This window comes from Dryobates pubescens, chromosome 9 (assembly GCF_014839835.1).
Source record: "Dryobates pubescens isolate bDryPub1 chromosome 9, bDryPub1.pri, whole genome shotgun sequence".
In the NCBI taxonomy this organism is placed as follows: Eukaryota; Metazoa; Chordata; class Aves; order Piciformes; family Picidae; genus Dryobates; species Dryobates pubescens.
The window spans coordinates 4,101,084-4,128,976 of record NC_071620.1 but is presented as its reverse complement, the minus strand read 5'-3'; the positions used below and the strand labels follow the sequence as shown (position 1 = coordinate 4,128,976).

Below are 27,893 nucleotides of genomic sequence, written 5' to 3'. Positions count from 1 at the left end.
GCACTTCAGTTCTGAGTGCTTCTACAGGGTTAAAACTACATCAGTGAAAGAGTATATTAACTCTAAATAAACCTTTGTCACTTACTTTCCTATTTCTCTGGCAATTTACTATGGCTTTTGTGATCCCAGAGGCGCAAGATTGAGATTGAGTGGGAGGAGTGAAAAAAAAAAATCCTTGTAAGAGTGACTGTGGAATCAGCAAAGTTTTAATGGGTGGGATTGGTAACTGAAGTGCCTTTCCCCTGGGGTTCAGCTCTGATGTTGCTGTGATTTCCTGTACTACCTCAACACTGCCTTTCACTGCTAACATGGAAATATCTTGCCTTTTTTTTCGCTACTGTAGTCTTGTTTTGTCATTCTTCTGGATGTCCACTGATCAAGTGATAGTTTTAGATCATGTTACCCAGTACCTCAAGAACTCAAAGTCAAATCCAAGTACAAAGTTTGCTTGCTCTTTTAACAGGGCATGTTTTACGATTTAACATGTTTTACTATTTAATATGTCTTACTATTTTACTATTTAACAAGTTTTACTATTTAATATGAAAATCTGGAAAACTATACATCTTAATGTTTATTTATCCATTTCCAATGAAGGATTGTATTGGGAAACAGTCCAGCACAGAGCTCTCTGACCCCTGTCTCACCGAAAGCCTTGGCTCCATCTCCCAATGGAGTCAGTAACAACTCTGGCTCTACCCCATTGGAAGGAGTGGATAAGCAGTTCTTAGAAACATATGACAACGTTACAAAAAGTAGCTCAACAGAAGATTCCAGTCAATACTACTGTGATAAGGTATGTTCAATTGCATGTTCATCAAGTCAAAACTAATACCAAAAGTAACTTTGAAGTAGAGATTAAGAAGGCACAAAAATTGTGATTACATGAGCATGTTTTATGCAGTAATAAGACCAAATCTTGTCTTGCTACTTAAATTTCTCCAAGGTTGTGTACACAGTGATAGGCAAACCTGCCAACTGTAATGATTTCCATGGTGTCTGGGCTTCAAGAAGCATCTGCAGGGCAAGTTCCTAGTGGAATGGGAATCCTTAAGTGATTCAATCCTGTTTCCTCCAAGGAGAAAGATTAAATAACTTAAGCTGCTCTGTGTCTTGATAGCATGCACAACTCTGCTTTATCCCAGGCACCTCTTCAGAGTGGCTGAACAGCATCCTTTAAATTCTGCACTGCCTATAGAGTAGCTGCTCCCTGCTAGTGTTACAGTTGCCGATCATTCCTCCCCTTCCAGCCTTTACTGGAGGGGTGCTGAACAGCTTCCTAGCCTGCCTGTCCAGTAGCTGCTGCCAACATTTAATCCTTCTGTCTTTGTATATCTCTTGTAGAAGATACTAATGCACCCATTAGAGGACAAAAATGGGGCAAGAAGAATCATAATCTTTAAAGTAGGATTGATTCAAATGTGTTGAACCTAACGTTTTCCTTTATTAAAGACTACACATTGAAAATTTTAATAGGAGCCATCAACTGGGGAAGATGAGAGCAGAGTTAGAGCCTTAGGACTGAACAAACAGACAATGTATTTACTGTTACACATGTTGCTGTTTTTATAATCTAATGTATTCTGTAATGTTAACTCATTCTCATTTTAAATGTGGATTTACATATTCTTGTTCAGCCTATTTATGTTTGGGTGCACTGTTTTCTAATTTGCTACTATTTCCTTGAAAAAACTAGAAAGGATTTTGCTTGGTCTTTTTGTTGTCGTTGTTTGTTTTTTCTCTGCCTATTCCAGAATGACCTAATTGAGGGAGATTTGCTTTTAGTACATATCATACCAGATGAAGATGGGAAGTTTGGATTTAATCTAAAGGTAAAACAATCTTATAGTGATTTTTTAAAAATGCTTTATAGAGACTCTATGATTGTTTTTCATATTTAATATACTGCTTTGGAGAAAGCAGTATGCTCTACAGGAATTTCTTATGCATCAAGAACTTTTACAAGTGGCAGCCTAATCCTTAAATGCTAAAGCAACAATTACAGAAATAAGTCTCTACTAGTTCTGTGCTATTTAGTTGCATATACTATGGGCATGGCATGTTCCCAAAGCAGACTGCCTGTTTGTCTGCTTAAATAAAAACTTGGAATTCTCATTAAAGGCATCAACTCTTCAAAAATTAGACCTCTATTATAAAACAAGTTTGAGCTATCCAATTGAATATATGAGTTAAGAAATCATATTGTAAACACAGAAGTTAATTTATGAAGAAAAAGGGGAATTACTGTTGATAGTAGACTATTGGAAATTTTTTTGTGTTCCCTCACTGAAATTCCATTTAATCAGATAAAATAAAGCAGCAACAATTACAAAATTGAGGTGGGGTTTGATCCTTTCGGCTTGGGCATTTATTCGTGGGGCATTGACAGAAGGACATATCAAAATAATAAGGGAGTCTGAGGCTTTGCTCCTACCTGATCTCTTGCAGGTTCATCACAACATGTAAGAATACTGTCCACCTTGCAAGTTCAAGTGTTGAATTAGGCGAGTTGGAAGGGTTGGGTTAGAATAAGTGCTGCGTTTGATCTGGTTATTGCCTCCTACTAAAATAACATAGCCAAGCAAAGACACTTGATCTCATTTACTGGAAATTGTTAAAGACACCACACCCTTCCCCTGACATTTACTAATGAAAATTCACTCTTAACAGCTCTGCCTATAATGACAGAGCATAAAGTTTATATACAAACACAAATAACTGATTACTTGTTTTAAATTGTGTTTATACTTAATGGTATATTTGTGGTTTTTACTTGACATTCCTCTAGGGTGGTGTAGATCAAAAAATGCCATTAGTGGTATCAAGAATAACTCCCGGATCACCTGTAAGTAAATTCTTAAAACTTTTAATTTCTTCCTTTCCTACTCCCTCCACCACTCAGAGGTAGTGTACATGCAGAAATTAGACACCCATAACCAGTATTAGATAGTAGCTGAGCTGTTCTCTTTAGGAATTAATTTGACCAGCAGTCTCTTAAACCACAGATTAAAAAATCTGGGAGTATTAGGCAAGTAAGATATCAGTAGAAAGATATCAGTAGAAAGATATCAGTAGAAAGATATCAATAGAAAGATATCAGTTTGTTTCACCTGTTACCTCAAAAAGTGCATTTGAACTGGAAATTATTTGATAAGGGGTAAGAGCAATGACTGAAGCTAGTGAACATTAAAGGAGTAGTCTAGGTCCTGAAGCCTACAAAAAAACCCCAAAGGAGGTGTAGTATGGATCTGTAAAGATTAGCAGAGAATTCCAGTAGAACAACTACAGGCTACAAGTTTGGTTAGTGAAATCAGGTTCTTTGTATTTAGTGCAGTAGTTCTTCATGCATAAGATGGTAGACCTGTAAAAGTCTTTGACAAAGGATGCTGTAGTTGAAATAATTTTGTGGGTGGTCATGAGAGGACAAATACTTGGGAGAAAAACCTGCTGACAGTTACTGACCAGGCAAACCACAACAGGCTGAGGAAATCCTTAGGGTTAAAAATATTTTATAGGATGGGAGAATACTTGACAGGGGAAAGGGTGCACAGAATGTTTCCTCTGTTCTTATTTTGCCGTGGATTTTTGCTTCTGGAAATGTTTGTATACTGTGTGGAACATCCATCAAAATGAGCACAGCTGCTGAATTCTCTTACTGAATTGTGACATAATAATATAACATCTTGATAACCTTCTAAGTGATTAATACATAAATATGTGAGAATTTCTGTTATAATACCTCACTTTTTTTAACTCACCTTCCCCCAAAATATTTCCCAACTCTCATAAAATAATTTCAGTGAAAATTTGACAGCAAATATTGGTGACTTAATCCTAAAAATCTCAGGTACTTTACATCCTGTAGACTTTTGAAACTTAAGCAGTCACAGGACAAGAGAGATTGTTTGAGGAGTTGGGTTTTTGTCACATTTATGATTTGTGGCTTGGCCTATGTGCAGTGTTTAGCACTCCTATATGAACTGCAAAAATTATTTGAATAAATAGGTAGCAGGAAACGATCATTGTAACTTAAATCCACAAAGTGAAAATCAGAGTCTTTACAGTATTTCATGGTCAACCAAGCAAACTTCTTACGAATGATATGAGATATCAAAGTTAATGTAGGGAAAAGAGGCTCATTCTGCAATCAGAGAATGAAAGGTGCTTCTCCAGAGGCAGTGATTTCTTCTGGCAGATTCAGATTGATTTTGGAATCTGCTGCTCTGTTTGGGGTTGTTTTTTCTTTTCTTTGATTGGAAAGGATGGGACTTCTACTTTACACATTGCACGTTTCCAGTTAGTGGTGTAGACACTGGTGCAAGTCACCAGTTATCTTTCTAGCCTGCTAAGCCTCCAAACAAACAAGTTATCAGGGGTGAGGGAATAAATCAGTGACATACTCAACAGCAGTATTATAGAAATTGCATCATGTTACAGCAAAAGGGAAAAAAAGTGGTTAATTTTTTAGTATGGCTTATTAACAGTGATTATATTGTTTCCCTTAAACTCAGTTTTGCCTATTCTTGATTGTTTAATGAAGTGTAGCTGATGTTTGGAAGTTCAATTTAAGCAATCCATGGAGTGCATTTTTCCATTATTTTAGCTCAATGATGCCTTTCCTTCATTGCATTTGCTGCTATTTTAACCTGTTCCAGATTCACTCGCAACCCTGTGAATTGCCCTTGGTGTTTTGTACTATTTTTGCTAAGATCAGTTCTCAGGTTTGTAGGTCACTCTTTTTTTCCCCCATTCCTACAAAAGTTAATTATTTAATGTCCTGTGGTGCAGAAGAAGTCATGATGGTTTTATTTAATAGAGACCTTCTCACTGGAAAACAGTATGCACGCTTCTTGGAGCGGTAACAAGGAGATAAGCAGAAGATGAAACGTTGGGACTGTCAATAGGATAGGAAGCCTTTGACATAATTAATTGTGTGGTAAAACTCAGTAGCTGAAAAATCTGCAAATTATGCTTACATGGAAGGAAATCAATCTCCTTCAAGATGCATTTTATGTTGTCAGATGATTGAAGTAACAGAGCTGAGGCATGAACATGTCACATGATTAATGAAGTTTCTTTGAGCAAAGATATTACTCTCCTTCTGTGATACAGAATAATAGGCAGCAACCAGCCAAGAAATCTAAATTCTAGACAAATATAGGAGATCAGAAACCATTTCCTCCTTGTTCTTGTGTCTTAACTCTCCTAAACTGACCTGATGTGGTTCTGTATCACTTACCTTTTCAAATAATTATATTTCAGAGTATCTCAAGCAATTGAATCAATCAATCAGTCATTCATAGTTGCATTCTTCAATCTTGCCTTTGGAAATTGTACAAAAATACGGCAAGGGAGTATTCAGGATGCTGTGAACTCCTAGTTAAGTCAGTGTTGAAAAAAAATCATGGCTGTTCCCAGTCCTTATCCTTGACTATCCATTGTCAGTCTCCCTTATCCTTTGTTATTTTCTTTCCTTATTTCTTAGGAAAAAAGTTGGGGGAAGGTGCTCCTTTTAAAAAAGTTTTCAAGCAGCTGTTCTGCTTGGCATTTTTGTCCTTTTGCATACATCTTTCATTTTTGTAGCACTCATACATGTCTTGAATTTTCTTCCCTTTATTCTCTGACACAAGTGGCTCCCAGTTTTTTTCCCCTTTATTATCCTTGCCTCTGTTTTTATTTTTTTATTATTAATTTACTTTCTTGTTGAATTTTTTTCATTCTCACTTCTCCTGTCCATCTCTTCCAGTCTTCTGCATGGTAATGTAGTACACCATTGATAAACTTACTTTGGAAGCCAGGCAAGGTGTAATCAGGATCAGGTATAATTAGAACAACTTGTTCCCAGTTGTGGGATTTGTGATGGTTTCTTTCATTAGGCTAATTAATTTGTATTTAGATGAATACAGTTAAAGGAACCTGCACTGGCCTGAAAGAAATACAGGGAACTATGAAAAGAGAGTAGCATTTATATAACAAATAAAATCTAAAAAAAATGAAAAGAAAGGAAAAAAAGATGTACAAATGAAAAGAAATTTATTATACTACTCAAGACTCAAAAGGTTATAGAGTCCTGCACATTCTAATTAGTGATCACAGGAAGTTGGAAGGGGCCTACAGGTCATCTTGTACAACCTCCACTGCTCAGGGATCACCTAGAGCCAGTTGTCCAGGACCGTGTCCGGATGACTTTTGAATACATCAAGGTGGGAGATTCCACAGTGTCTCCAGGCAGCCTGCTCCAGTACTCATTTGTCCTCACGTGAAAAGGTGTTTCTTGATGTTCAAATGAAGCCTCCTGTGCTTGTGCTCATTGTCTCCTGTCCTGTCACTAAGTGCTACTGAAGAGAGTTTGGCTCCATCTTATCTTATCTGCAGTTTCCCCTTAAGTATTTATTGACAAGATCCCTCCATAGACTTTTCTAGGCTAAACACTCAGAGGTTTCTCAGCCTTTCTTCATATGACAGATGCTCTAGTCCCTTAATTATCTTCATAATATCATCATCATGTTCTAGCCATATCTTGAATTGCTTTGCACTGAACTTAGAACTAAGCATACTAGGAAGTGTGGCAGAATAAAGCCAAACTGTAATGTTCAACAGTTAATATAAACTGCTGTATCCCTGGGAAGATGTAAGATTTCATTTGAGATGGAGAAAACCTTGCTTTAGTCTTCACTGCAGCACAGGTAGCAAAAGGATTTGTCACAAATGCAGGCTACTTACCTGCATCTTCTTGTTAAAACCTCAGTGAACGAAGTGAGGAAAAAATGTTCTGTATTTGTAGACATCATTACATATCCACCAAACAAAATCTGCTAGATAACAGAGAGATGAAAACTGCATAGATTTCTTTACATTTTAAAAAGTACATGTCTGGAGAATGTCTGACATATTACTTAAATTATGTTCATCAAAATTATGTTTTGACTTTTCAGTATTCACTGCATGAAAACTGTGTGCCCATGAAAAGTGTGTGCCCAAAACCCGTTCCCCAGAAATTCATTTTCAAATGGCTATCAGCAGTGATTGCTGAGGCTTGGTGTCTTAACATTTACATCTTTAAGAGCAATTTGATGATAGAATAGAATAGAATAGCATAGAATAGAATAGACCAGGTTGGAAGAGACATTCAAGATCATCGCATCCAACCTATCAACTAATCCAGCCCACCTAATCAACTCAACCATGGCACCAAGCACCCTATCAAGTCTCCACCTGAACACCTCCAATGATGGTGACTCTACCACCTACCCGGGCAGTCCATTCCAATGGGCAATCACTCTCTCTGTGTAGAACTTCTTCCTAACATCCAGCCTAAACCTCCCCTGGTGCAGCTTGAGACTGTGTCCTCTTGTTCTGGTGCTGGCTGCCTGGGAGCAGAGACCAACCCCCTCCTGTCTACAACCTCCCTTCAGGGAGTTGTAGAGAGCAATAAGGTCTCCCCTGAGTCTCCTCTTCTCCAGGCTAAGCAACCCCAGCTCTCTCAGCCTCTCCTCATAGGGCTTGTGTTCCAAACCCCTCACCATCTTTGTTGCCCTTCTCTGGACACGCTCCAGCAAGTCAACATCCTTCCTAAACTGAGGGGCCCAGAACTGGACACAGTACTCGAGGTGCGGCCTAACCAGTGCAGTGCAGTGCAGTGATGGCTGTTTGATAAATACAAAATCATTTTATAGCTACCAGTACACTTTTTGTACTGCTTTTCATCTTGGTTGAGATGCTTTGGAGCAAGAAAGACAGCTTTAGATCTGAAGCCTTTGATAGAACGTCTGTTACAGAAGATGAGACTTTGTCAGGAAGACTCTGGACACTTGGCTTGCACAATGAACTTAATGTCCTGATGTGTTCCTGCTTATATGACTGCATGCAACAATATTAATGTGTTTCTTTGGTCTTGAAACAGGCGGATAAATGCATTCCAAAACTGAATGAAGGTGATCAGATAGTATTAATAAATGGCCGGGATATCTCGGAGCACACGCACGACCAGGTGGTCATGTTCATAAAAGCCAGCAGAGAATCTCACACAAGAGAGCTCGCGCTTTTGGTCAGGCGGAAAGGTAACTGGGCTAATTTGATTAACTTCTACTGTTTTTGAGACTGCTGCTCTTCACCTTGGTGGCGTTCCCTCTCCCGCTTACATAAATGTGCTCTCGGTGCACTGGGAATAGGTCTGTGCTAAAAAGCAGATGAATTAGTACGAATAGTCTTATTTTTCAAGCCTAAAAATCTATGAGAAAAAAAAAATAGTCCCTTACAAATGGCTGTTGTTTGTTGGTTGTGGTTTCATGGGGTTCTTTTTAAACATAGCCTAATTTGACAAATCCCCAGTTGCAGATATGTGAATACTGATGGGCTGTTCATAAAATCATAGAACCAAAAAGGATGGAAAAGACCTCAAAGATCATCAAGTCCAACCTGTCACCCAAGACTCACTCATGACTACTAAACCATGGCTTCAAGTGCCATGTCCAATCCCTTTTTGAACACCTCCAGGGATGGTGACTCCATGACCTCCGTGGGCAGCACATTCCAATGGCCAATTACTCTTTCTGTGAAGAACTTTCTCCTCACCTCAAGCTTAAACTTCCCCTGGTGCAGCTTGAGACTGTGTCCTCTTGTTCTGGTGCTGGTTGCCTGGGAGAAGAGACCAACCCCCTCCTGGCTACAGCCTCCCTTCAGGTAGCTGTAGACAGCAATAAGGTGTCCCCTGAGCCTCCTCTTCTCCAGGCTAAACAATCCCAGCTCCTTCAGCCTCTCCTCGTAGGGCTGTGCTCAAGGCCTCTCTCCAGCCTCATTGGCCTTCTCTGGACACATTCAAGAGTCTCAATGTCCTTCTTAAACTGAGGGGCCCAGAACTGTACACAGGACTCAAGGTGTGGCCTAACCAGTGCTGAGTACAATTGTGCAATGAAACAAACCAAAGAAGCTGCCTTTTTGTTGATTTTTTTCCCTTTTTTTCCATTCTTACAGTAGACATTTTGTGACCTGTGCTGGCTACTTCCTAATCTCCTGCCAGCAGACAGAAGACAATCTCCGAAACATGCAGCGCCTTAAGCCTGTATATTTAAAATATGGGAAACCTGTCCATCTTGGTTTTACTTGCTTTGTGTTTAAACACATGCAGATCCAAAGAGCTGTCAGATGATGGGGAACTTAGTTCGTTACTTGCTTTCCTTAATAGCTAGGGTAAGACCTTAACACACACGATTAGAATCATAGAATCCATAGAATCATAGAATCAATAAGGTTGGAAACTACATCAGAGATCATCAAGTCCAACCTATCACCCAAGAGCTCATGACTAACTAAACCATGGCTTCAAGTGCCACATCCAATCCATTTTTTAATGTCTTTTTGAACTTAAAAATCTGAAGGAATTTGACTTAAAAATCTGAAGGAATCTCTGTGGAACAGGAGGGAATAAAACTACTTAAATTACATGTTCTCCTGTAGCATGTATTTTGTTTAAAATTTCATGGGTTTTTAGGAAGAGAGATGGGATCTTGATCTTGTTTTTCCAATAGCAGTCCTGTTCCTATTACTTTAGGACTTCCCACTGTGTCTCAGCAGTATTTACAGAATCACCAAGGTTGGAAGAGACCTCAAAGATTATCAAGTCCAACCTGTCACCACAGACCTCATGACTAAACCATGGCACCAAGTGCCACGTCCAGTCCCCTCTTGAACACCTCCAGGGATGGTGACTCCACCACCTCCCTCAGCAGCCCATTCCAATGGCTAACAACTCTTTCAGTGAAGAACTTTCTCCTCACCTCCAGCCTAAACTTCCCCTGGCGCAGCTTGAGACTGTCTTTTGTTAACATTTCTTGTCCCCTTCCTATTTCCAAATAGAGAAGTCTGCTCTTAGCTAAAGATAACCTGTGGCCCCACGTCAATTGTTGTATAGGTATGAGTCTGAACAGCTCCCCGTTTGCTTGGCATGTATAAGCCATGCTGATCACTGCGGAGAATAACCACAGCTGAACACATTTGATGATACAAAGGCTTTCATAGAAACAGAGCTACTATGTGGATTAGCTCAATGTTTGTCATGTTTTTTAATGTTAGCAAAGAATGTCATAAACTAGTCATTTATGTTTTACTAGTTTGTTAAGTTAGTTCCTTCAGTGTTAGCATAAGCAGTTGCAAAAGCTTATTCACTTGCTTTGCTAATGGCAAGGGACTAAACAATCTTTGAGTCTGTTTTGCTGTTGGAGGTCCAAGCTTCTATAAACCTCTTAAAGAGATACTCTATTAATAATTCTCTAAATGCTTTTAGTTAAAATTCCTTTTTTACTGTGGTGGATGTTGTGATTCATCACCCTATTCAGCAGTTCATTCTGTAAGATAAGAGTTATAGACCAAAACACCATTGTGCTTGAAAGTGAAGTTCTTTGCCTTTGTAGATTCTTTGGGGGGTTTCATCTTGTGAAAGATTATAAGGGACATTCTACTCTCTGTAGCTTCTACAGTAATAGAGTACATGAAGAAAAGCAATTAAATTTGTTGCTCTTTGCTTTCCTGAGGCCTTGTCTTTGCAAATTCTGTTGTTCTTGCAAGCTGGTGAATTTTAATGTGCTGCAAACGCATTAACGCTGCTTGTAATGTATTTTTGAATTTCACTGCATCTTTCAGTCGTTAAACAATTTGTGGAGCCTAAATTAGAAGATGAAGTGGATTCTCACAATCTCTCAGAATCTATTCTTCCTATCTATTCTGAGTATGGTGGTGATACACTGGAGGAGTCAATGGAACAGCTAAGGAGAGGGCTGGAAAGTGGGACTGTCCTAATTCAGTTTGAGGTAAGTAATACTCAGCTCTCAAATGCTATTAATGTTGACCAGTAGCTGTGACCAGCCAGTAATGTAAGGGCTTAGTTAATTGGAAAGCTCATTGCTCCTGTTCAGTCTTACATCAAGAAAGCAAAAATATGACTTAGAATTAAACAGAATAGAATAGAATAGACCAGGTTGGAAAAGATCTTCGAGATCATCAAGTCCAACCTGTCACCCAACACCATCTAATCAACTAAACCATGGCACCAAGTGCCTCATCCAGGCTCTTTTTAAACACTCCCAGGGATGGTGACTCCACCACCTCCCTGGGCAGCACATTCCAATGGCCAGTCTCTCTTTCTGTGAAGAACTTCTTCCTAACATCCAGCCTTAACCTCCCCTGGTGCAGCTTGAGACTGTGTCCTCTTGTTCTGGTTGCCCTTTAGTTTCACCCTGCGCTGTGTAGGATAGGGAGGGATTAGTTATCAGTCTTGCCTAAAATATCATCTGCTGAGAAAAATGTGTTTTAGTTGTCATGTTTCCACCTCAAATACCCAAAGCTCACTAAATTTTCTTCAGTATTTTATTGAGTAGAATAATGGAGTTTTGACAGAGGTCAGTCTTGTACTTTGTACTTGTACTCAGTGATGTTCTAAAGCATCTTTAATACCTTAAGTTAGGGTTTCAAGTTCTCCCTTGTTGCCATCTTTCATGAAATAACAGGAGCAACTTGGCCATTCCTCATCTTCTTCTCAGAGGTAGATGTGAAAGTGTTAGAATGTTAATTTCCATTTGCAGGACATTTGTAACTTCTCCTTCTGTATTGTTCCTCCCTGGCAATCTATAAACAACTGATGGTTACTTCTCAGACACATTACATTGTTTTGAGATTTCCCTGTATATAGAATGAGACTTTGAAGAACTGCTGTATAGATTAATAAAATAATGCTTGTCATGTTGTCATGCCTGGATGAGCAAGGAGCTCCTGGACACACTGTCACACAAACAGGAACTCTACAAGGGGTGGAAGAAAGGCCAACTAGAGTGGGAGGCATATCAGGAAGCTGCCTGAGCAGCAGGAGACCTGGTTAGAAAAGCTAAAGCTCAGTTAGAATTAAATTTAGCCAGGGAGATCAAGGGGAACAGTAAAAATTTCTTTAGATATATTAATGGTAAAAAGAAGACTAGGGAATGTGTGGGCCCCCTCAGAAAGGAAACAGGTGAGCTGCTGACAAGTGATATGGAGACAGCTAAGGTTCTCAATGACTTCTTCAGTATTCACTGGCAAAGGCTCCAGCCACACTCCCGGAATAATGGAAGATAATGGGGCAATCCCAAGCACTGATACAGGGTGGGCAGCTACTGGCTTGAGAGCAGCCCTGAAGAAAAGGACCTGGGGGTGCTGGGGGATGAGAAGCTCAGCATGAGCTGCAAGCGTGGACTTGCAGCCTAGAAAGCCAATCACATCCTGTGCTACACCAAGAGACACATAGCCAGGAGGTGATTCTCCCCTTCTACTCCACTCTGGTGAGACCCCACCTAGAGTATTGTATCCAGTTCTAGAGCCCCTGTTACAGGAAGGATCTGGAGGTGCTGGAACATGTCCAGAGAAGGGCCACAAGGATGATCAGAGGGCTGGAGCTCCTCTGCTATGAGAACAGACTGAGGGAGTTGGGGCTATTCAGTCTGGAGAAGAGAAGGGTCCAAGGCTCCAAGGCTACCTAATTGTGGCCTTCCAGTATCTCAAGGGGGCCTACAAGAAATCTGGGAAGGGACTTTTTAGGGTGTCAGGTAATGATAGGACTAGCGGGAATGGAACAAATCTACAATGGATAGATTCAGATTGGATGTTAGAAATAAGTTCTTCACCATGACAGTGATGAGACTCTGGAACAAGTTGCCCACAGAGATGGTGGAAGCCTCATCCCTGGAAGTTTTTAAGGCCAGGCTGGATGTGGCTCTGAGCAACCTGATGTAATGTGAGGTGTCCCTGCCCCTGACAGGGTGGTTGGAACTAGGTGATCCTTGAGGTTCCTTCCAATCCTAACAATTCTATGATTCTATGTCATGAAATGTCATAGAAAACTGACTAATATTTTATGAAATTAGTTCCTTCAGTGTTATCATAAGAAATTCCAAAAGGTCATTTAACTGCTTCTCTAGTGACAAGGGAGTATAGAATGTGTATGTTCTTGTTTTGCCATTGTGGATCCAAACATGATAATTTTGAAGAAAAGAAATAATTTCAGCATCAACTCATCAGCTTTGGTGGCTCTCCAACTCTGCATTCACATTAGTAAAACAGAAAATAATTAGCCAGTAGACTGTGAATATTCAAGTTTTTCTAGATTATCTTCCTCTACTTAAATAGAATTTAAGAGGTCTGTCAGTGGCAAATAACTTTTTGCCAGGCAACAATAATGAAGATCCAGAATTGTTCCTTAACATTAAATTCTTGTCTCCCATAAAAAGCAGAAATTGCCTCTTGGCTTTAGTAAAATGGAACTTGAGTTATAAGTGATTCAGGCTGTTCAGTTGCATGTGTTATCAAGTACTCATATGGCTTGTTTATGGCTGTTCAGGTTGAAAAACATCATGAGCTTTGATACAGAGTCTTAAGATCCAGTAAATCTCACAGCAGAATAAACTTCTTGTGTTCTTTTTCTCTCAAACAACATAGGGGATTCTAGCCTTGTATTTGTTTCATTCCACTTTATGTATGGACCCAGAGTCTAAGTCTTTATTAAGCATGTAAAATAGAATAAGGTCTTTGGCAAGTGTTCAATGAAGCATATTAACATTGGCACAGCCAAGTTGGTAACTCAGTTATAAGTTGCTTTTTTGTATATGTAATACAGAAAAAAATGTAGTTGTATAATTACATTTCTTAAGTGGTCTTGTTTTTTCCCTCTCTGTACCTCTTGTTGTCTCTTGCAAGATGCATTTTATGCATTCTGACCTTAAAATTTTGGCTATACACTTGTACTCCAGATGAAGTTTGCAAGATAAGGATAGGATAGCATAGGATAGCATAGGATAGGATAGAATTAACCAGGTTGGAAAAGACCTTTGAGATCATTGAGTCCAACCTATCATCCAACACTATCTAATCAACTAAACCATGGCACCAAGCACCCCATCCAGCCTCTTCCTGAACACCTCCAGTGATGGTGACTCTACCAGCTCCCTAGGCAGCTGAAAGAGAATCACATGTGAAGTGATTGTGATACATTGAAGCTTTGCTTTTTTTCAGTTACTTGTGGGATTAAATGTGGTGGGTCTAGTTCAGAAAACAAAAGCTTGTCTGAAATGTTTTTGTGTTACAGTTGATTCTTTAAAATGCCAGTCTGCAACTATTTTCTCTTCTCAAGTCTCTTACTGCTCACTTCTTCCATCCTCAGCTCTCTATTCCTTCCAATCTACAGGTTTGTAACAAAAAGGCAGCTTTGCAGGGAAATGGTTTCTATCAATCACTCACACTTCCTGGTTGGCTTTTTTCCTTAGAAATTCATCTAAAGATGATGATAGATTAGCAATGATAGATAGATTAGCAATTAGTCATGAGGTCTGTGGTGACAGGTTGGTCTCAGTGATCTTTGAGGTCTCTTTCTGGTGATACTGTGATAACAAAAATTCTTGCCAAATGGAATAGAAAAATCTCTCAGGCTAATTTTGCATATAGGTAGGAAAAATATTAAAGAAATTATTATAATCTTTTTTGAACAGTCTAGGTCTTTTCATATGAATCTGTTTTGTGTGTATAGCATAATCACATCCCTCAAAACCCTTCCATTTTTCATTATGTTTTGCAGCAACTTTATAGGAAGAAACCAGGGTTGGCTGTTACATTTGCAAAGTTACCTCATAATATGGACAAGAATAGATATAAGGATGTTCTACCCTGTAAGTATTAATTACAGTTTCTTCCCTTTTTTATTTTTTATAACAGTTGTATGTTTTATAAAATGTATACTATATATAATAAATATACAATATATAATGTTATATGTTATATAATTGTATATTACTATGTAATAAAACTGTATAGTTTATTTTCTAAAGTGTAATCTATTTTTGTTTGTATTCTGCTGTTTGTGCATCTGTTGATGTGGTCTACCTGGACTTCTGCAAGGTCTTTGACACCATCCCCCACAGCAAACTCCTGGCCAAGATGTCAGCTCATGGCTTGGACAGCAGCACTCTGTGCTGGGTTAGGAACTGGCTGGAGGGCTGAGCCAGGAGAGTGGTGGTGAATGGTGCCACATCCAGCTGGCAGCCAGTCACCAGTGGCATCCTCCAGGGATTAGTTCTGGGCCCCATCCTGTTCAGTATCTTTATTTATGATCTGGATGAGTGGATTGAGACCATCATCAGCAAATTTGCAGATGACACCAAGTTGGGAGCAGATGTAGATTGGTTAGAGGGTAGAAGGGATCTGCAGAGGGACCTTGATAGGCTGGACAGATGGGGAGAGTCCAACGGGATGGCATTCAACAAGTCCAAGTGCCAGGTGCTGCACTTTGGCCACAACAAACCCAGGCAGTCCTACAGGCTGGGGTCAGAGTGGCTGAAGAGCTCCCAGACAGAAAGGGACCTAGGGGTATTGATTGACAGCAGCTGAACATGAGCCAGCAGTGTGCCCAGGTGTCTAAGAAGGGCAATGGCATCCTAGCCTGTATCAGGAACAGTGTGGGCAGCAGGAGCAGGGAAGTCATTGTGCCCCTGTACTCAGCACTGGTTAGGCTACACCTGTGTCCAGTTCCGGGCTCCTCAGTTTAAGAAGGACATTGAGACTTTTGAAGGTGTCCAGAGAAGGGTGACGAGGCTGGTAAGAGGCCTTGAGCACAAGCCCTATGAGGAGAGGCTGAGGGAGTTGGGATTGGGAGGCTCAGGGGAGACCTTATTGCTCTCTACAACTGCCTGAAGGGAGGTTGTAGCCAGGAGGGGGTTGGCCTCTTCTCCCCGGCAACCAGCACCAGAACAAGAGGACACAGTTTGGAGCTGCGCCAGGGGAAGTTTAGGCTCAAGGTGAGGAGAAAGTTCTTCACCAAGAGAGTTGTTAGCCATTGGAATGGGCTGCCCAGGGAGGTCATGGAGTCACCATCCCTGGAGGTGTTCAAGAGGGGATTGGATGTGGCACTTGGTGCCATGGTTTAGTAGTCGTGAGGTGTTGGGTGACAGGTTGGACTTGATGATCTTTGAGGTCTTTTCCAACCTTATTGATTCTATGATTCTATAATGCCTTTTTTTTTTTAACTGACTAAAAGGGAAACATGCCCATTGATTGCTCATTTTATTCCCTTTCGTGTGTTTGTGTGCAGATGATGCAACAAGGATAATACTGCGTGGAGATGAAGATTACATTAATGCAAATTACGTGAATGTAAGTCATAAAACGTTTTGCATGTGTTCACTTTCTGTATTACAACAGCAGGCAAAATGCATCATTTTTGAGGAATAAGGAGATTTTCATTTTTATATTTGGGGGATTTGTAAATGTAAAAGTTGAAGTGTCTCATGTGATACAATTGACCATCCTGATGCACATGAAATGCAGGCGTGTGGTGTATACTGTGATACGTGCAGATTTTTTAACCAGTAACAATTGTTTGCCTTTCCATATACTGCAAATGCTGAGGCTGACTGTTTACAACGGCCTGCTCTAATAGAATGAAGGGCAATGGCTTCAAACTAAAAAAGATCAGATTTAGATTTGATATTAGGAACAGGTTCTTTACTCTGAGGGTGATGGAACACTGGAACAGGTTGCCCAGGGAGGTGGCTGGGGCCCCATCCCTGGAGATACTCAAAGTGAGGCTTGACAGGGCTCTGGGCAGCCTGATTCTGGTAGGCTATGCCCATCCTGAAAACAGTGGGGGAGGGCATGTGAGAGTTTTTGCCCTCCAGGGTGTTCTCCCCCTGGGAAACTGACTTGGTCTGTTCCAGTCCCCCCCCAGCCTTGTCCAGCAGGGGTATAAAAGGGAGGACATTGCAGCCATTGCTCTCTTCCTTCTTCATGGGGACGAAAGAGAGCTGCTGCTGGCTTGCTGCTCCCCTGCCACATGGTCCTCCCTGCTGCTTCCACACTTTGCAAAGGACTGGTTCTGTATTTCATATTTCTTTCCCCTTCTCATCCATCCTTGTTTCTTACCCTTGTGAACCCTGCCTGTCATTGTTACATAAATATATATATATATATATATATACTCTGATTCCAAGCCAAACCCAAATTATTTCTTGGTGGATTTGCTCCCTTCCTTTTTGTTTTTCTATCTATTGGGAAAGAGGAGCGGGGCTGTGGGGGAGGGATTCTCAGCCTTGTCCCCATTTGAGCTCTTGAGCTCAAGTTAAGGCTCAAACCACCACACTGATCTAGTTGAGGATGCCCCAGCTGACTGCAGAGAGGGTTGGACTAGATGCCCTTTGGAGGTCTCTTCCAACCTAGACCACTCTGTGATTCTATGTTTTCCTAGTTCAGGATGATAGAATCTATAGTATACATCTGGTTTAAATCACATTTTTCACATAACCAATTGTTTGAATGAGATGCTGAATTAAAACAGTGCTTGAGTAGTGAAAGCAGACTTTTCTCTTTATAGATGGAAATTCCTTCTGCGGGCATTGTGAACAGGTACATTGCAACTCAGGGGCCTCTTCCACACACGTGTGCACACTTCTGGCAAGTAGTCTGGGATCACAAGTTGTCACTGATCATCATGTTAACAACTCTCACTGAACGAGGACGAGTAAGTGTTCAGGTTCTTTCTATGATGTAGAAAGGTGCTGTGCCTTTAAACAGTTTTCCCCCCTATTGTTATGCTTAAGTAAGACTAAAATAGTCCAGGTTATTCTGTTGAATCATTTCTCTGAATGCTAAGATTTCTGTATAACTTAGAGGAACAGATACTCTACAACTTTCTTTTTGTTCTACACCTTTGAAAACAATCCAGCTGTCTGGTAGTCAGAAATTAACTTGCTTACTTTTTATTTGTATTTTATTTATGGTTTGGATTCTTTCATAGAATTTCTCTGATAATTCTTTTTTAATCATAGGACCCTATTAATTTCAGAATATCACAGTGAAAACTAAAGGAATATCTGGTGTATTTTAAATGTACTTTGATTTATTGTATCCTTTGTGGTTTTAAACATGAAGTTTGTACATTATTGATATACATAAAGGGATTGGGTTTGAAGTTTTTAGAAGCTGAAATTTGAACAGTTGGGATTTTTTTAAGAAGTGGGAAAGATGATTGCTCTTGCATGTCTTCAGTGTAGCCTTTATTTCCTATGTGATCTGTCCTACATTAGCAAATTTATCTGGCACTGAGATCCTAAACACACATCAATCATTAGATTGATATGTGAAGATAGTAAAGCATCAATGTAATTCCTGATTGAAATATGTGAAAGCTGGAAAGCAACTGATTTTAACCATGGTCTGGTTACATAAGGTGTTCATCTGCAGTCCAAATAATTTACTGCTTTCTTTTCCTTGTATTGAGAAATACAGATTAGTACTAGTCTCTTCTTTGCCCAGTGAGTTGGAACCTTTGAGGCATTTTGTCATGAACTTCTAAGCATACTACTGGTACCTTTATACACCAAATGCTTTCTCAGTTTTGCTTGCTTGCAAGGTAAACAAAACTCCTGCAGTTTGTGGGTGAACTTTCTGAGATAGAAGGAGATGTATGTTCAAAGCAGAGTATCCCCATTGGCAAATGCCAAACCTTTTCACAAACCCTGGAAATTTTACCTTCTAGAATATCTCTTTTCAGTGGTGTTAAGATTTGTGTTCTAGGATATTTTTTTTCTCCCCTCCAATAATGTCCTTTTGGTATAAGTGGACGCATTATTTTTGCTTGAAGGGGAAAGTATTTCAGGTAAACTAGTACAGCAACAATTCTGTGCATAGTGGGTAAAGTTTGGATTTCAAGCCATTGAAAATTCAACCCTAAAACCCCCCAGAATTACGACATTTTAACCTAATTTTCCACCTCTTTCCACTCTGTAATAGTCTTAAAAGAAATTGCTAAAAAAAATAAATAGTTCTAGATGGCACAGGCAATGATCACAAATTGATAGGCAATACAAATTAGCTAAGGCTGAAATAGAAATGTGTTGGGAATGTCAGTTTGTTGGCTTTCTTTTGGAGCTAGTAATAATACTAATAATTAAAATCTAGAGGCAGTAAAGAGAACCATTACAGCTCAGCTGCTGTGGCCACACACAATATAGTTTCAGTACAGTGTCTGGCAACTTTTGTTAAGTTGAGGTTTTGCAAATCCCTTGAATATTCCTATCCCTCAGCTGGACTTTTTCTTCAGTATTACTTTCTTGTAAGTGCAGTGGACTTGTATTATGGCAATTTGACTCCAAGATCAAGCTGCAGAAGTGGAAGATGAAAATCTTTGATTACTGTCATGGAACACTGAAACCTTTTTATTGATGGGCAAGCTTGAGCTGCCTACAGTGGACAAAGATTTCACTGATCTAGTTTCTCACTGGAATACATTTTCAAGCTCAGTCTATTTCACAACATTTCAGCCTTTGCTCAGTTTGGAAATGAGGTGGCAGATTTTCTGTCATCAGCGCTGCTCTAAGCTTAGCTTTTTGAAAATGAGGAATAGATATTTGCATTAGGATTGTTTCTACAGTAATTACATGTTAGATATGCCTCTCTTACCTGCCTCTAGGTGAACCAGAAAAAGGAAGACTATGATTTTAGCAGCACAGGGGTAGAGATCTGAAGATCAGCCTTTTACTATCAGCAACAGAATGCAGGAGGGAAAATGGTTCCTCATAGTTTTATGCAGAATTGATTAACATATTTTATTTTGGGATATTTCATGGGTATAATTTTAAGGTTGAATTCCACTTCAGCTCTCACTTGTATTTTGGTTTACCTCAAACTGCATGAACATCAAAGTACAGGTAAAGGACATCAAGTATGCTCACATGCACATAGAAGTTTGCCATTATGGCCTTACATGAAACCTGGCTGAGGCAGAGGGCAAATTCCGTTCTCCTGCATCAATAAGTATGTTTCTGGGCTTTTTATAACTTCAGAACTTAGATAGCATTAGTCATTTAAGTGAATGTCTCTGTCTTCAGTCTTACATCTGACATAGAAAAGGAGTGTATATCTTTTTGACAAATGACATGTTCATGAACTGAAGTTGTTCATAAGTTCTTCCAGTTTCTGAGCTTAGTTTTCTCTTAAATGTGTGAAGGGCAACTTTCATAGTGTGACCAAATTACTGTGGATAATTGAACCTGCAATAACTTTCTGTAGCATGTTCTTGCTACTAATACTTGTAAGCATTACTCTGTGTTTTTCAAATAGGTTTACCTTGGAACACAAAATATGATCAAATGGCAAAATGCAACCTTTATTTTTTCCATTCAGTGAACTCCTGTCTAAAACTAAAGTGACACATTGTTCTTAGCGGCCAAAAAAATAATACCTAAGTTAGGGGACCAATCTTTAGAACATTGCTAGGGTGACTGCATTACCTTTACTACTTGCTTTCCAGAAGAGAAGAGAAGCCATTCTTATGGAAGCAGCCAGACAAGTATCAGGCACACTGAACTTCTGGAGGCTGTGTGTTAAGGGGTGAAAGTGATATTGAGTATTCCTTTTCCTGCTCCCTCTCTCTGTGCAGAATGAGCTAACTCTTAGGGTCTTTAGAAATGGAGCCTGCCTTGCTCCTTCTCTCTGCCATGAGACTACAGTGCTGGAATAGGGGGGATAGGCTGGTTTGCAATACTTTTTGCATTGCAGCATGATCTAGCTTTAGGATCTAAGAATAAGTCAAGTTTGAAGGTACCTGTGGAGACATCTGGTCAACTCCTCTATGCTCACAGCAGAAACAGCTTTGAACCTCATGCAGGTTGCACAGTGCAACATCAGTTAAGCTTTGATTAATTTCCATGGATGCAGATTCCACCGTCTCCTAGACATGTCGTTTCTTGCTCGGCCATCCTCACAGAATTGTTTTCCCTTTTTGCATCATCTTTTCAGTTGCCTCATGTTCTTTTGTTGTTCACTTTGAAGAAAAGTGTGGCTCTGTCTTCACTATAATCAGCTATTAGGTGGCTGAATTTAGCTATAAATTTGCCCCCTACACTTTTCTTAAAGTGGAATAAACCCATCCATTCCTCCTCCTACATTGTGCCTTGAGAAGTCATTTTAGCAATTGCAGATAAGTACAAGACAGAAAGCATCTTGCATCCAATTTATCTGAATTCCTATTATAAATTACTAAAGCAAAAGTTTATAGAGAATTTAGCATACTTTGTTATGTCATTTTCAAATTCAGATATAAACACCTCACTGACAAACCAGAACAGATTTTTGTATCACTCCTTGAAATCCCTGAACTATAGGAGGAGAAATTGGCTATAATAGTGGCTTGGCTATAATAGTGCTTGTATACAGTCTTGATGTGTGCTGATTTTTCTTTGCAGACCAAATGCCATCAGTATTGGCCTGATCCACCAGATGCAATGGAATATGGCAGATTTCGTGTCAGATGCCACTCTGAAGATTGCACAATTGCTTATGTTGTTAGAGAAATGGTCATTACAAATGTTGAGGTAAATGTCTGTTATCTTTAGTTACCCCCAAACAAGCTGAATGAATACATGCAGAGACAGGTAGGTACAGACTCTGTATCTGAGCATGCACATCTCTGTCAGTATACACAAGTATGTGTATATATACACACATGTTTTTGTAAAAGAATATGTATGTATTATACACAGAATAAACCAGGTTGGAAAAGACCTTTGAGATCATCAAGTCCAACCTACCACCCAACACCGTCTAATCAACTAAACCATGGCACCAAGTGCCTCATCCAGTCTCTTTTTAAACACTTCCAGTGATAGTGACTCCACCACCTCCCTGGGCAGCACATTCCAATGGCCAATCTCTCTTTCTGTGAAGGATTTCTTCCTAACATCCAGCCTAACTCTCCCCTGGCACAGCTTGAGATTGTGTCCTCTTGTTCTGTTGCTGATTGCCTGGGAGAAGAGGCCAACCCCCACCTGTCTACAACCTCCCTTCAGGTACTTGTAGACAGCAATAAGGTCTCCCCTGAGCCTCCTCTTCTCCAGGCTAAGCAACCCCAGCTCCCTCAGCTGCTCCTTACAGGGCTTGTGCTCCAAACCCCTCCCCAGCTTTGTTGCCCTTCTCTGGGCACGTTCAAGCAAGTCAACATCTTTCCTGAACTGAGGGGCCCAGAACTGAACACAGTACTCAATGTGTGGCACATAGGATGATTATTTCATTAGAGCTTGTTCAAATAAACATATTTTTTGAAGTTCTATAATAAATTGTGCTGTAAATAGATGGAGATCTTCTTGCATATCAGCTTGTTGTGAAGCGTGTGTTCAGATCACATCTAGACTTTCCACAGGCTGAACCCAGGGCATGAAGTTTGGCTTTTGTTTGTAAGTTGTCTCACATTTCTTATACACTTCTGTCTTCATCTCTTTCTCAAAATTCTACAGTCATAAGTACTTTCTGAAAAGATAAAGTGTTTATGGTATCATAAGACACGTGTGTAAGCAATCAATTTGTACTGACCAAATGCTTATTTACAGTTCCACAGATCCAGTACTGGTCAATCTTTTAAACTTCTGTATAGTTAAGTAGCTTTTGCTGTTACTAGAATTGCTAGTAGTAAGAAAAATGAAATAACCTGGTTTAAAATCTAACATTTAATTGATGTTTTTACAGCAAGGTGACTAATCCTTTAGTCTCATAAATTTGTAACTGAATCTAACACTTGACAGTGCCTCCAGATGTATTTTACATGGTTAAGATTTCCTTTGTAGTCATAAACGTGTGAGAGGCCAGTACTTAAGTATTTCAGTTAAGATGGTGTACAGGTAGGGGAAACTATCTAGTCAATGTGCAGCATGATTTTTGCTTCTGTTTTTCAGCCAGTTAAGTCAGATGATGAACTTGAATGTCAGCAGAGAAAAACTTAACCTCATTAAAACAGTTCTGCTGAGTATATGTAGTCAAATTCTAGTGCCTGTCACTCCGCTTACTTGATTGCCAATTAACTTTGGTTAGCTAACGATTCATGTAAATATCAATTTACTCTTTTCAAATACTTGTTATTGCTTAGTACTTACCAAACTGGTGCATATTTTTGAGTAAATTCACTGGTGACAGTGGTCAGTGACTTTTCACTTTAGATGTCTATTTGCTACAATTTAGGAAGTCAAAATCATAATGAAAATGGGTGAGTTGTTAATTTTTTGATACACATATTGTGTGAGAATATAGTGTGCCTTTGTGAGCATCTTAACAGATGTGAAAGGATCTTCAACTGTGTGAATTGTCTTGTGATAGCTCTCAGGTGAGAACATCATTGCTAATGTAAAGGTGTATGCTTGCATAGATTTCATCTAGGTTGGACAAAAGCATGGTAGAGGTAGTTCTATATGGATTTGTGCTTGTGGTGAGGTCAAGATTGTTTTCAGGAGTTTGGGGTTTGTGGGGTTTTTGTGGGGTTTTTTGTTTGGTTCGTTTTGTTGGTGTTTTTGTTTGGTTTTTGTTGGTTTGACTTGTAATTAAGGGCAAGTTTAACTAAAGTAAAATTTAATCATACACTTGAAGTGACTACTCAAAAGATGACTCAACTTCGAGCTGTTCATACAGGAAAAATGACACATGCATTGGAAATTTCAGATGGAAATAAAAACCTTTATAGCTTGTTAAAACACAGCAGAGCTCCTCTCTGAAACACTCAGTACCTCTCCCAGATACTGTTGTGTTCTTTGAAGAATGCATAAAAAGTAATTTGAATTCCAAACAGGTTTTCATTAATTCCTTGAACTAATTGTGAGCATCACTGGACTGGTCCTTTTGAAGACAAGTGTCTTTTAGTAGTAAGATGGATATATCTTCCAAACTCACAAGAGATTTGATCTCTGTTGGAAAAAACATATTTGTGGAAGAGTTTCCTGTGAATTAAGTTGCACAGATTTCAAGTCTGCCTTTAGGGGGAAATAGCTCAAAAGAGCAGTTTATGAAACGGTACTCATGGCCTTTTGTTCATATTAGATCAGTGCACTAGAGGAAGAAGAAACTTTTCAAGATGCATTTTAACTCAATGCTTCTTTACCTGTGACTGAAAATAATCAAATCACTGCAACTGTGTGAAATATTTATAACATTTCTAAGCTTCATGAAATTAAATAAGGATTCATTTCCTGCCTTTTTTTTCCCCAAGACTGAATGCTGTCTTGCAGCAAAATGAAAGAAAATCAAATAAGTTTGGGGGTTTTGCGGTCAAGGAATTAGGTTTTTTCATATTTAGAATCATAAAATCAACCAGGTTGGAAAAGACCTGAAAGATCATCAAGTCCAGCCTGTCACCCAACACCTCATGATTACTAGACCATGGTACCAAGTGCCACGTCCAATCCCCTCTTGAACACCTCTAGGGACGGTGAATCCACCACCTCCCTGGGCAGCACATTCCAATGGCTAACAACTCTCTTGGTGAAGAACTTGCTCCTCACCTTGAGCCTAAACTTCCCCTGGTGCAGCTTGAAACTGTGTCCTCTTGTTCTGGTGCTGGTTGCCTTGGAGAAGAGACCAGCCCCCTCCTGGCTACAGCCAGGAGTTGTAGAGAGCAATAAGGTCTCCCCTGAGCCTCCTCTTCTCCAGGCTAAACAATCCCAGCTCCCTCAGCCTCTCCTCGCAGGGCTTGTGCTCGAGGCCTCTCCCCAGCTTCGTTGCCCTTCTCTGGACATGCTCAAGAGTCTCAATGTCCTGGCCACACAATTCTTGATGCAAGCCAGGATGCCATTGGCCTTCTTGGCCACTTGGGCACACTGCTGGCTCATGTTCAGCTGGCTGTCAATTGGTATCCCCAGGTCCTTTTCTGTTTGGCAGCTCTCCAGCCACTCCAACCCTAGCCTGTAGCACTGCATGGGGTTGTTGTGCTTCAGAACACTTTAAGGACCAGAACAAAGAGACCAAAGGAAAAAATTGTGTAATGTGAGTGCAAAATGGACAGATTCTCAGATGACATCACGTTGGAAGGGACCCTCAAAGATCATTTTGTCCAACCCCCCTGCAGTGAGCAGGGACACATCCAACTAGATCAGGCTGCCCAGGGCCACATCGAGTCTGATCTTGAATGTCTCTATGGACAGGGCCTCAAACCCATCCCTGGGCAACCTGTTCCAGTATTTCACCACTCTCATTTTAAAGAATTTCCTCCTCATGTCCAACCCAAATCTATCCTGCTCCAGTTTCAAACCATTGCGCCTCATCCATGCCCTTCTAAACTGTCCTCCTCCAGCTTTCCCGTAGGTCCCTTTTGCTCATTGAAATGTAGCTGTAAGGTCTGCCCAGAGCCTTCTCTTCTCCATGCTGAAGAGCCCAAATTCTTTCAGCCTCTCTTCATAGGAGAGGTGCTCCCAGGACAAGGTAATTGAGGTGACTGCTTGTGCCATAATGTGGACTGTTGTCTGCACAATTGTGCAGACAATGGCAATGCCAGTAGAGTGATTTTGGGAGAGAAGCTACTTTTCAATTTAAAAGCTATCTCTTTCCATGGATTTTACAATGGTCATAGAGTAATAGAATTGTTTCAGTTGGAAGAGATCTCAAAGATGGAGTCCAACCATCAATCCATGGTGGTCTCACCATGGCCATTAAACCGTGTTCTGAATTGCCATGTCCGCATGTTTCTTGAACACATCCAGGGATGGTGGCTCCACCACTTCCCTGAGCAGCCTGTTCCAATGCCTGATCACTCCTACAGCAAAGAAATTTTTCCTAATATTCAATATAAACCTTCCCTGGCACAATTTCAGGCCATTTATCTCGTTCTATCACCTGAGAAGAGACCAACTCCCACATTACTCCAACCTTCTTTCAGATTGAGAGTAATGAGGTCTCCCTTCAGCCTCCTCTTCTGCAGACTAAACAATCACTGTTCCTTCAGGCCCTCCTCATAAGACTCGTTCTCTATACCCTTCAAAAGTTGTATTGCCCAGCTCTGGAACCACTCTGGCACCTCAGTGTCTTAGTGATGGAAGAAGGGGTGGTTTGAAGAGAGAAAAAACTCAATTTATGCAGCAATTCAAAGCATGAATTCATTTTGCAAAGGAAGAGTATTGCCCTTTGCTGAAGAGAGGAAGTAAAATTGCAAGATACAGAATAGAAATAGAAATAGAAATAGAAATAGAAATAGAAATAGAAATAGAAATAGAAATAGAAATAGAAATAGACCAGACCAGACCAGGTTGGAAGAGACCTCCAAGATCATCAAGTCCAACCTATCACCCAACACTAATCAACTAAACCATGGCACCAAGCACCCAATCAAGTCTCCTCCTAAAGACCTCCAATGACTGGTGTCTTGTTTATGAATGGCCAGCATGTAAGGCCTTCTAGTGACTGTTAAATTGATATTAGATAAAACAAAGGCAGCAATGCAAATGAGTGTACTGCCAACACTTTCTGCTACAAACAGAAATTAGACTCTCTGTATTTTTTAAACATCTGAATTGTTTGGGCTGAGGCTTTCCACACCATCTGTCTTCCTTGCCAAATACATGTCATACAACAGTTTGTGAGGGGAAATGTTGAGTTTGCTTATGTTAAGGATTCTTAGATTGGTTCACTGAAACTTTTGCTTCGGCACATGAAGGACAACTTGTATTTGCTCTTTCCAAAGAAATCTATATAAATTTGACTGTGAAAAGTGTCTTCAACCTGCCACACTGCAGAAGCATTTTAAAAGCTTCTCTGAAATGTGTCTGCACTGAACATGTTCTATTCTGTCAAATACTTATGGTAGAGGAAAACAAATTACTTTTGAATAGTAAAGAGCTGAGGAATAAAAGTAGATGAAAAGCATTATGGCAAGGATGTACAGAAGCATAATGAAGTGAAAACAGTGGTGCAAAGAGATGCCAAATGGCACTGACAAGGTATCTACTGTTCAGAAACTAGGCTTTAACACAGCTCACTGAGTTTAAGCATTCAAGGTTTTATTTGTGAAGCTCATTAACAAAGAGCATACCTTTTCTTGCTTTAGAAGAGATCTCTTATAGGACCATTTCAGCATTAGTATAATTCCATGTGGTGAAATTTATTTTCTTTCTTCTTTTTTTTTTTTTTGATTGAAGATTGTATTATAACCAAGACCAAAACCAACATCAAATGAAAAGGTGAAATGCAAAATTAATTGTTTGCATTGTGAGAAAAGTCAAAATTAATGTTGACCTTTCAAGCCTAAATTTCCTTTTTACTATATGGGTATTACTTACTATAGTAAGCTGCATGTGCTGTTTTTCTGATGAACACATGATTCTTTTATTAATCAATAAGAGGCATTTTAGGAGAATAGACTAGACTAGACTAGACTAGACCAGACTAGACTAGAATAGAATAGAATAGAATAGGCCAGGTTGGAAAAGACCTTTGAGATCATCAAGTCCAACCTATCATCCAACACTATCTAATCAACTAAACCATGGCACCAAGCACCCCATCCAGTCTCTTCCTAAACACCTCCAGTGATGGTGACTCCACCACCTCCCTGGGCAGCACATTCCAATGACTGATCTCTCCTTCTCGGAAGAATTTCTTCCTGAAGTCCAGCCTAAACCTCCCCTGGCACAGCTTGAGACTGTGTCCCCTTGTTCTGTCACAGGTTGCCTGGGAGAAGAAACTGACCCCCACCTGGCTACGACCTCCCTTCAGGTAGTTGTAGAGAGTAAGAAGGTCTGCCCTGAGCCTCCTCTTCTCCAGGCTAAGCAACCCCAGCTCCCTCAGCCTCTCCTCATAGAGCTTGTGCTCCAAACCCCTCCCCAGCTTTGTTGCCCTTCTCTGGACATGTTCCAGCAAGTCAACATCTTTCCTAGGCTGAGGGGCCCAGAACTGGACACAGTACTCAAGGTGTGGCCTAACCAGTGCTGAGTACAGGGCACAATGACTTCCCTGCTCCTGCTGGCCACACTGTTCCTGATACAGGCCAGGATGCCATTGGCCACCTTGGCCACCTGGGCACACTGCTGGCTCATGTTCAGCCTACTGTCAACCAGTACCCCAAGGTCCCTTTCCTCCTGGCT

The 27,893-nt window shown here is 40.2% G+C and overlaps 1 protein-coding gene across 1 annotated transcript in view; it reads left to right on the top strand.

The window, feature by feature from the left end:
* Positions 1 to 27,893, top strand: part of PTPN3 (protein tyrosine phosphatase non-receptor type 3) — an 89,490-nt gene that overhangs the window by 53,181 nt on the left and 8,416 nt on the right. The window contains exons 15-23 of the mRNA XM_054164260.1: positions 598 to 796; positions 1,755 to 1,832; positions 2,789 to 2,845; positions 7,904 to 8,060; positions 10,639 to 10,805; positions 14,591 to 14,681; positions 16,100 to 16,161; positions 17,378 to 17,524; positions 21,249 to 21,377. Coding sequence (XP_054020235.1) covers positions 598 to 796; positions 1,755 to 1,832; positions 2,789 to 2,845; positions 7,904 to 8,060; positions 10,639 to 10,805; positions 14,591 to 14,681; positions 16,100 to 16,161; positions 17,378 to 17,524; positions 21,249 to 21,377 — 1,087 coding nt within the window. The remainder of the gene's footprint in view (positions 1 to 597; positions 797 to 1,754; positions 1,833 to 2,788; positions 2,846 to 7,903; positions 8,061 to 10,638; positions 10,806 to 14,590; positions 14,682 to 16,099; positions 16,162 to 17,377; positions 17,525 to 21,248; positions 21,378 to 27,893) is intronic.